Consider the following 10,938-nt stretch of genomic DNA (forward strand, 5'->3'; position numbering starts at 1 on the left):
TTAACCAGATTCTATAACTATTTGTTCGATTAAAGGATAAGGAAGTACATACGGTACTTCCTCTGAAGGTATCTCAGCAGAGCTGTCAGGCTTCCTTGTTGTAACTCTAGTATTTGGAGGATAACGAATTTCTGGCCTTTTAGTATGTGAAGGCATAGTTGGTCTTGCTGGTTCTACAACTGGTTTCCTTTGCGGAGGTCTTACCGTACAAGTATTTTTGTCTGCGTAAAAGTGCTTTACTCTTGGATATCTTGATAATATAGGATTCTGTAAAATTGTTTAAATATACATTTTACACATTCAGACATTAACATTGTAATTTTAATTTTAAATTTATTCTTACAATTATCCCTTTTCCTCCTCTATCGAAACAAAAATTTATATGTGGACTGAATTTCATGGCTCTTTGCACGGCCTTTACTGAGCTCTTATTCCATGGATACGAATCGAGAAAACTGAAATAACTCTCGTTTTTGCTAGTTAATGGAGAAACGACAAATCTTTCATCACTGTAGTAATAAAATAATACTCATTAAATAAGTGAATAAATATTTTAAAGTAAAGTTTGAACTGTAAAGAGAAGCTTACGATGACATTTCGTTAATTCCCATTGCTTTTAGGACGTTGCTAGGAGAAGGACAACTAAGTGCTCCTGACATATTTAATCTTGGATAATATCCCAAGAATGCTACACACATCTCTTCTTTCGTTGAAATTCCACCCTAAAGTTTATTTTTGCACGTTTAAATTTCGAGGAATATATAAGCATAAGAAAGAAAACTGACATACGTAAGTTGGAGTGCTTCTCTCTGAAGAATCATAAACACATTCGACAATCAGATGATCCGTCTGAAAGTTAATAAATATGCTTTTATCAGTATTAATAAATTTGAAAATTATATATTTATGAAATTAAGCAGCAACTTACAGGTAAAACAGTTCGTTCTCTCGGAAGCGTGCGGTATTCCTAATAGAAAGAATTTTCTTTTATAATAAATATTTTAAAAATCAATTCGTACTTAATAGTTAATATATTATCTATGAATATTACTGCTTCTCAACGAATAAATTATTAGAATAACAAATATTTATTTGATATTTCAGTTTTAATTAATTTATTATAATATATTGATTGAAAAAGAATACGTTAATCATGAATTTTGAGTTTATCACAATGCAGTGATAATGGAGCCGAATGGATAAAACTACTGAACACTGGTAGTTAGTTGGTCGCGGGTTCGCCTCGCCAACGGGCTGGTGAATAAAGTTTCCCGGGATTTCTTTACGTTAGTAATATCTAAATATGGGCCAGTTTCCTTAGGAAAAGTCCTCTCGGAAGGCATAGCCTACGTGTAGCTTTGCCTTATGCAAATAAACTAAACCAATGATGATCCACAATGCAATCAACTCAGCATGGTGTTAGCAGCATAAATAAAATAACAGAACTCCATTTAATATGTTTTAAATATTAACAGTTAAAATATTTACAAAACAATTAATTATTATTACTTTGTTTGCATTTTAAACCCTTTCCGGCCTGTAAGGCATTAAGAAGGCCTTTAATCATATGTATTATGGGTTTGGCGAAGCCTACAATAGATCTGCCGAGTGGTAAAGGACGACGTATCTGGAACAGATTATCTATAGAAAAAAGTCCTGGACCCATGCGATCCCGCATCCATCTCATGAATTTTTTTTTTATTAAGAACAAAAGCGTTTTCTTTTGATTGCAAGAACGGCATTTTATATTTTAAGTTTAGAAAAATGTCTGAAATTATCCTGAAATATTTATAGAATGCTTTCAAACTGTATAAGAAGACGTACAACTTATCTAATATTCTAAGATTCAAGAAAATTACTAATTCAGATATAGAATAACCTAATCTAACAATTTAATTTTTTTAACCATAAAAATAAAATAATAGATTTCATTTTATGAATTGTTAATAGAGTACCGTATCAATTATTCAGCTTCTAAAAATCCGGAATTACCAGAAAATCGGCTATTTTGAAACTGGCTATAATTAAATTTGGTGGGCTGTAGTATAGCTGGCGTAGCCTCTCACTATGCCAGTTCCAGTGTCAATGCTAAATACGTTGTGTTAAACAATGGAAAGTGAAGAACGAACTTGTGTTTATTTTATATTCTAAGTATATATTTAGTTTGTGTCCAAAAACAGTAGAATCCAGAAATTTGGATCACTTCCGGTTCCAAGCTTGCTGGATGTTTGGTCCGGTACTGAACTGTTATTAATACGAATAAACTTTCTTTCAAATAAGTACAGTAAAAACCCCGATTATCCGAGGTTTCGCGTTATTCGAGGAACATACTACTTATTTATACTGTAATTGATAAAAGTAAAAATTGTGTTTTACACTTTGGTAGTTGTGTTTTGTCCGCTGCTACTAGTGTGCCAAATCAACAATGGAATACGAAAAATCTTCGTGTTTTCTTACATACATTTTCGTTTCGACATAGTTCATTAATTATAGATAAATTTTTTACAATTTTACGTATGTAGAACGGGGGTCCCAGCCACGCTGCGCTCGGTCCCCATTTTTATAATCGGAATATGACTTAAAGAATGCAAAATGCAGCTAGAGAATAAATTAAAACAAAGACAAAGATTTACGTGATTTCCCTACAATAAGTTTCATCGTTTTTACGGATTGCCTCTGCATATTAAGAGTCATTCCTACAACTCTAGCTATATTTTTTCTGTAGCTAGGTTTAAAGAAGCATCACTACTAGGCACTGTATTTGTTTAACACGCTGTTTCAAGAAACATATTAACCGAGGATTACTTTATAAATGCGACTGTGTTCCATCATTTATATTAAAACTATATTATTAGATACAGCCTTATTTATCATCATTAATCAATTGTTTAACTGAAAGTTTGTCCTAGATACAGGCGAATCGAATTAATGAATGATTGATGGAGAAAATTTTATATTTAATCTGTATTAAATATTCTTACTTGATAATTAAAATCATAGTTTCTGTCTCTACTTAAAGGTTCTAGTTCTCTGTTTCCTCGAAAATGTCTTACTGTTATTCTTTTACCTGAAAATTAATTTCAATATTTTATCGATGAAACAAAAAGAATAAATTTCTTTTATTATAATTACAAACCTATAATATGTGAATGGAGTAAAGTAGTATATACTTTAATTCCCTCAGGAGGAAATCTCTATAAATTTAAAACTTTTTGTAATATGATTGACATAAAAGAAAATCACATATAAAAAGATGCTAACTTACCTGTCTAAGACAAGATGGATGTGCGTGACCTGATATTGTAAATTCTTCTTGCTTCGGTGGTACAAACATACAAGGGTACCATAAAGAACCTATAGACAATGTTCCACTGTCATGTTCTCTAAGCATAGATGTATATGTGATTCTTAATCCGGAACTATCCACCACTCCTAATTAATAAATATTTAAATTAAAAGATATTTTTTGCGGTTTCCATTTATGATTTTTGTTTATTGATAAATATTGTCAGTAAAGTAAGATATCTAATTTTAATTCGGTTATTTTTAGTACATATCGATCAAACAACGGCTAATATCAAAAAACATATTAGCTTAGTTCCACCAGTGGCAGAGCGGATAAAAACCACTGAACACTGAATGGTCACGAGGTTCCACCTCACCAATAGGTTGGCCACATGGAGTTTTCTGGGTTTTCTTCACATGACCTAAACAGGATCAGTTTTCTACAAAGTCCTCTCAAGAAGCATTCTCCTTGGAAAATCGCCTAAGAAGTTGGCTTATTCCATTAATCCAATTCATAATAACTGAATGTAGCTAATAATTGAAGTCATAATTTATAACTCTACTTTACGGATGGACAGATGGCCAAGACGGTTAAGGCAACAATCTACTGTTCTGGAAGACTCAAAATAAAATTCTGGCAAACAACTCAAGGAATGGGCAGTCTGCTTCGCATATATCAGATTTATCTTCGTCCGTTCACATTGTGGGCCTGGCCAAACTTATGATAGATATGATTATAAGGCTCTCTTAATGCCCTCAGACAACAATAGGAAAAAATAAATCCTGCTTAAAGCGTTATTTATCTGTTTCCTAAAATAATCTCCTATTATTATTTCCCCTGTCAAATATGTAAATAAGAAAAATTCTTCAGAGATTTTTAAACAGTTTTTGATTGACAATAAAAAATGTTTCTATATTTTTCAATAATTTATTATAAAATACCTTTTTCTAATCCGGGATTATCGTAATGAACTTCTAAAAGATACCAAACTAAATTTGGTAATCCAATCGGAAAGCCGACGTTGTTTGGTAAGTATGAATGCTGTAAAAATATTAAATAATTAAATATTAAATATTACAAAACTGCAGTTATAAAAATAAGTAACATACCCCTCCTCCAACAGCCCATCCAACAGTAGGAGTTAAGCAAAACGTGAAGATCGGGAAATTATTTTTATCGAAACATTCATGATATTGTTTTTTCAGAAATGGTGCTATTTTATCCTCAGTTACGTAGCATTCGTACAAAACCATGTGATGCACGAATCGCTCATTTCCCGGTTGAATTATCGGAGCAATCTGAATAAATTAAACATTTAAGGTTTTATTAATATATTTGTGTAATATGCTAATATGCCAGTATATGCCAGTGGTTTTCAATCTTTCTGAGGCCGCGGAACCCCATTCATATACTTTTTATTACACTGAGTATTATCATCAATATATTCAAAAATTGATAAGCAATTCCATGTTTACTATTCTCAGGAAACAATGAAGCAATAAAGTAATAAACTTTAATATAGTGAATAAAATAAAAACACGGAATTGTCTACGAATATTGCAATAGAAATAAATTTGAATAAAATCGTTAAAATCTTTTCTTTTGTGGAACACTCGAGATGGTTTGCTGTTCCGCGGAACACTGGTTAAGAACCACTGGTACATGCGGATGTGTTTCAACTGTACGAGGGCTAATCTAAAATTATCCGTAACTTATTGTTAAGATTTATTATGGTAAGAGCTCTTACAAGAACTTCATTTTTCAACATATTTTCTTTGATTTTCAACGTATATAGTTCGTTACACGAATATTTCTATGCCTTCTTGTTTCTTAATAATTTTATATGGAGATTCTAGCTTTATGTGCTCTTTCTCCGATAGACTTATTATGATCGCTATGCGACCGAAGAGCTGGCCTTATGGAAATGGCCTTAACGCGGGCGGGGGAAAGAATGCCTTCCGGGAGGACTTTTATGGGAAACTGGCCCCTATTCAGGTCCAGTAGGACCAGGTCCTGAATAGGGCCAGTTTCCCCTATGGGAAACTGGCCCTATTCAGGCGTCATCGACATGGAGAAAACCCGGAAAACTCCATGCTGCCAGTCCGTCCGAAAGGGGCACGAACCCATGACTGAACTCCCAGTGATCAGGGTCTAGTGCGGAGACGAAGACCGCTCGGTCACTGGTGGGCCCCATTTCTAAGCTTTCAGATAAAAACGTTTTCGGTTGAAAAGCGAGATACTAATACGTTGCTTTTTTTCCTTTTTTTATCCGTTGGAAATTTTTGATTTTTTTAAATGTTGATAGGATCAAGTAGATGCTAACCCAAAGCAGCAAGGACCAGAATTATGCATGTACATTGTAACGTTTCAAAGTCCGATTCTTGAGAATTTGAACAGTGGACTTAGCATTTCGAGAATTAGCACTGTTGTGGAACAATACAATGATTTTAAAAAGTTACTTCAACTCTTTTACTTTTTTACAAATTACAAGCTTCAACTCTTCTGATAATTTTCCATTTGCCACGAACGAAGAAGTAAAGAATGCAATTTTTACTGGTTTGATTTTGAACTAAAAACATTTATTTCTGAAGGCATAAAAAGCTTGGTCAATAATAGACAGCATGAGATGAAAAGCAAGGAAACTATTATGAAAAATGATCTTGTAGTCCCGCTTTAATTTCTCTAATACAGTGAAACCTGCTTAAACCGAGCTCGTGCGGTACCAAATATTTTTTCCAGTTTAACAGGTTTCCGTTTTACACAGAAAATCACTGTTTTCTTAAGAATTTTTCCCGTTTAGGCAGATTCCGTTTTATTAAGGTTTCGTTTTGAACAGTTTTACTGTAGATTTAAAAAATGCAATATGCGGCTAATTGATTCAACCTCGTATTTTGAATAAAAGAGTAATTAATTATTTAAATGTAATTTATTTTAAATGAGTTATTAAGAAATAATCAGCAAATATTATCAACAATTGTCTATAAAACTAACCTGCACTCGCGATACTTTAAATCTCATATTGCAATTATATAAAATTATTGTTTTTTTTTTAAATATAAAATAAATTTCTACTAAATTACCTCTATTCCATGATGCTTGTGGCTTAAATATGGCCTTTTTATTAGAGTACAAAAGTATTGAGTATCTTTATCTTCTGGCAATAAAACCTAAAGAAGAAATTTTCTTTTTTAAATCAAAGATACAAAGAAGTTTTTTATAAGTGACTTACGTTAGCACTTCTAACGTCCCAATAATGAATATCTTCTGTGTTTGCATAATGTTTAAATAATTCTTCATTGTTTCTAAGTAAAATACTTCTTGATCCTCTTCGCTTTGTTCCATGATACAATATTGTAGAAGGTGAATTTGGATCGTCACTATGATAAGCGTAAATCATTCTTACTGTTTCTTCCTGTAAAGAATTTACGTAAAATTTCAAAATATCAATATTTTAAACGTGTGATTATATCTTAATCTCTTACAGGATTAATGCATAAATCCTCATAGTCTCCGGTGTTCATCAATCTTGTAAAGCGAATAGAAGTGTGAGTATCATTTTCGCAGCACCAAAGTAACTTCCAATCTTGACTTTCGTCTATTGCGGGCTGAAATTTTCCATCTGCAAATCTATCCTGTTAATATTATAACGTTTTTTTTACTAAAATTTAACGATATATACTTATCAAATCTATTTTAAAAGATAAATCTTTAATACTTAATTATGTTTCAGATTTTTCTAAAATACTTACATGAAACTGTGCTCTTCCATTCTTCACCCATCCTATTACTATATCGCTACCTGTCATTCCTCCGTTAGGAGAAATTCCGAATCCCACCCATCCTCTTGTGGCTACTTCAACTTGAAATGTGATCCATTCGCCTTGTATTGACCATCGAACTTCGTAATTAGGATCTAATTTTAAATAATTTGTCCAGTTTTGTGCTGATATTAAAGAAAAGCAAAAGATGAGAAGAAGAGAAGCAGAGTTCATTGCATCTCTTATGGAGAACGACTCTCAAATAAAACCAGTTCTTGATGTCTGAAGACTTTACTAATCTCCCACGAAATATATTAAACGTAGTAAATTTCCTTCACCTTTTTTTGTTTTTTTTTTGGTGTTTTTTCTTATTTTACTATAAACGATGCATTTATAATTCGTAAAATAAATAAAAATTTCGTTAGAACTTAAAAGTATTTACTATCTTTTTTAAAGATTGATTCTGATAATATTTATGAAATAAATTTTAATAAATATTTTAGAAAATGGAGAATTGAGATATTTCTTTAATATTTTAGGTTATATTAAATATATTTCTAAATTATTTAATTTTAAAAACAAAGCACGCATTGAAGATAATCATGCATATTTACATCTGTATTATTTCATTATTGTCATAGGAGAAAACTGTAAAAACAAGTTTGAATTTTTTTTTTATTACGTGCAAATGTCTTGCTATTCAACTTATTTGTTTTTTAATGGGTTTAATGGCCTAAGCGTTTGTGTTATTACTGCAAAGAATTTCCTGTGATTTGTTAGCTATTTCGCTCCTCTACTAGCCGGAGATATATTAAATTTCTTCTTATTGAATTAATCTATTAGTTCTTAAAAGCATCTAAATAATTAAATAAATGAAAATAATGTGTTTAAAAATATCAGGATTTAATGATACAATATTGTCACAAGATTTAGAAAACCTGTCATCTATACATGTTGACATTAACTTTAAACTTACTTTAAATTTATGTAATTTTAGACAATTAAAGATTACTTTATCGCTGTAAAATTCTGAGAATTAAAATTTATTTATTTTCAATCGTTCTAGAGGAAAAAAGAAGTTCAAGTTTTTGTATAGATATAGACTGTCTTCCCCCCATTATTTGGCTCTTTCGCCCTAAGAGCATAAGGCTTTTTTATACTGTAATAGGTTCGATTAGTCTCACAAGAAAGCTGACGGATGATGAGGAGGATGCCAAATTAAGGGGAGCTGACCGGGTATTCGCCCGGTGTGCCAAAACTAAAGCCGACACAAGAGCATTCGAGTCTGCGATCTTTCCAAAAATTAATCATCTGGCAATGGAATAATTGCTATACATTCTTCCTCTCTGAGAAAACGCAAATATTAAAAGAACATAAAATAATTCATTATGATGGAAATGTCTACTTATGAAACAGTCACATATTTAAGAATGCTGTTTATATACTTTATCTTTATGTATGTACTAATACAGCCTGTTGAGAATGTATTCTCATAAAGTAAAGCAAAAACAGAATAAAGTGTAAAAATCAAACACTGTAGATTATTCCAAAATAAGAAAAAAAGAATTCTAAATAATTATTTAAAATAAACATCAACAAATACAAATAATTAAATATTTATAATAATTTGAAAAATACATATACTTACAATTAAAAAATACTTAAGTATTATAAGACTGTAGCATCATACACAGAATCTATCAGAGGCACGAAATTATCTCGATTCGGCCCGACTAGAGTATTTTAGAGTGACTGAAGTGTAATTAATTTCATTTCTATTATTTACATGGAACTGAAATAAATTTATCTTGCTTGATGCATTTCATGTGATCATGTGGGTGTAGAACCATAAGCGGCTAAATTTTAAAACCGCATCTTTCAGAAAAAAGGAATTTGCTGTTTTATGCAATCATTTGGAATTTTACATATCTGATGATGGTCCTAAATAGAACGTGTTGAATATATAATAGGATTACTCTATTATTGAAAAATTGCAAACTTAAAATTAACATGTCATCTCACCTCGAATTACACTGATTTTTAAAAATTAAGGAAAAATCACATAAATTGCGATAACTCATGAAAAAAGCGATGTAACTTTATGAAGCTACATGTTGATTTTAATGAATTTGAGAAAAAGTATACATCACATAGTAAGGTGTAAAATAACGTGAAAAATTACGGAACAATTATGATGTTATAGTAATTAGCACATGTATGAAATTGACAAATTGGATATGTCAGTTTACTACAGGAAAAGTATTTTTAATATAGAATATGATCACCCCGAGCAGCACATACAGCGATGTATGATGCTGTCAATTATGTGGTCTATGAAGTCAGTAGAAGATAAGAGTCATTGTTCTTGTAAAGCTGCTCTAAGCCTGGCAACAATCTGAGTGAGGCTGAGGATTCAGAGCATCCCAGACATGCTCGATGTGATTCAGTCCGGAGATCGAGCTGGCCACTCCATACGCTGAATTGTTTGCTGCTGAAGGTAACCTTTTACGTTACGAGCCCTGTATGATCTAGCGTTATTATCTTGTAGAATGAAATTATCGCCTATTGCACCAGCATAAGGCACACAGCATAAGGCATAAAGAATGTCGGGGCTCGACCCGTCATCTTCTAGATGCCGAATCTGTAGTTCGAAATTGTTGCTAAAGTCTATTAACCACAGAAGGATTCACATTTAACCATCTGACCACCTCTGTCTGATTTTCACCTGCCTCTAATCTCCAATGGACCTCCATCGCAGTACTACCGTCAAATGATGTTTCGAAATCATTGTAATGAATTATCTATTCCAGATTTCTTATGTCACTATCACAGCAAAAACTACAGTCTTACACTTAAACATGCATTTTTATGCTGCTTGTAGATGATACATTTCGATTGCAGCGCTACTATTCTGCATATTGCAGTTTTGTTCAGCATCTTTTGTTTAACAACATATTCAAATTTTATTGCAATTGGTTTATTTTCGAACGAATTTTTGCTATTTTTGTGATTATTAATTAATTTTTGGAAATCATTTATTTAGGTAGAATTATAACCGTTCGAATAGAATTCTAAGTCGGTTTCTCTCGGATCTCTCTATTGAGAACAGTTACAGCCAACCAATACAGCAGGAATTGGATTTTTATTGCGAGATATCAGACAAATGAAACTATATGGACGATCCAATTTCTGTCCCTTTATTATTTAATTGTGAGCGTCATAGGATCACAACATCAATAGGATGTGAAATATTGTCCAAAACTTCTCCTATTATCTTACTTCTCTGAGGGATCCGATCCGTCAAAGATGTAGGATAATCCTCTCGGCTTATGTCATGAAAAGATTTACAATTAAAAGTATTAATAATTAAATACTATATCATTTAATATAGACTTTACCACAGGAGAAATAAGCAAGGCCAATCAGCCAGAAATATTTTTTAGCGGCCTGAAAACTGTTCCTTACAGATTATCCACTGTATTTATTATGTAAATAGAAAATATTTTACATATTTTATTATTTAAAAAAATAGATACAGTACTTAATTTGCTGGAGGTATAAGAGATTAAAAAGATAAGTGATGCGGGCTTCTCTTGACTGTGCGAGACTTTGATTCAACATTTAAAAAATAGAAGAATTATTAAAAGACGAATTATTCTGCATTATATTGCAGAAAATTTCAAGCATATTAAATGCTTGAAACTTCTTAAATGTATGCGATAGGCCTACACAACACATCATATGAATAGGAATAACACATAATATTCTCTTGGAAAGTTATTAATATAAATTTAGAATATTTATAAGTTAAGAAATTTTTAAACAATTAAAATTCGCTCTTTGAATCGTTATTGTTAATTAAATTAGTTTATTAAAAAAATATATCTTAAAAAT

At 31.5% G+C, this 10,938-nt stretch overlaps 1 protein-coding gene across 1 annotated transcript; it reads right to left on the reverse strand.

Moving 5' to 3' along the window:
* Positions 1-7,385, reverse strand: LOC111640346 (DBH-like monooxygenase protein 1 homolog). Its single transcript, XM_023386361.1, has 14 exons — positions 7,036-7,385; positions 6,769-6,918; positions 6,516-6,698; positions 6,367-6,453; positions 4,396-4,584; positions 4,228-4,327; positions 3,266-3,432; positions 3,137-3,194; positions 2,982-3,067; positions 929-967; positions 790-849; positions 589-722; positions 344-509; positions 1-267 (listed from the first exon to the last, which is right to left on the reverse strand). The coding sequence occupies exons 1-14, from the start codon at positions 7,276-7,278 to the stop codon at positions 1-3; spliced, it is 1,929 nt and encodes a 642-aa protein (XP_023242129.1). The 5' UTR covers positions 7,279-7,385.
* Positions 7,386-10,938: the final 3,553 nt, after the last annotated feature.

Source organism: Centruroides sculpturatus, unplaced genomic scaffold (genome assembly GCF_000671375.1).
Source record: "Centruroides sculpturatus isolate CEXI.00-Female unplaced genomic scaffold, Cexi_2.0 scaffold1321, whole genome shotgun sequence".
Taxonomy (NCBI): Eukaryota; Metazoa; Arthropoda; class Arachnida; order Scorpiones; family Buthidae; genus Centruroides; species Centruroides sculpturatus.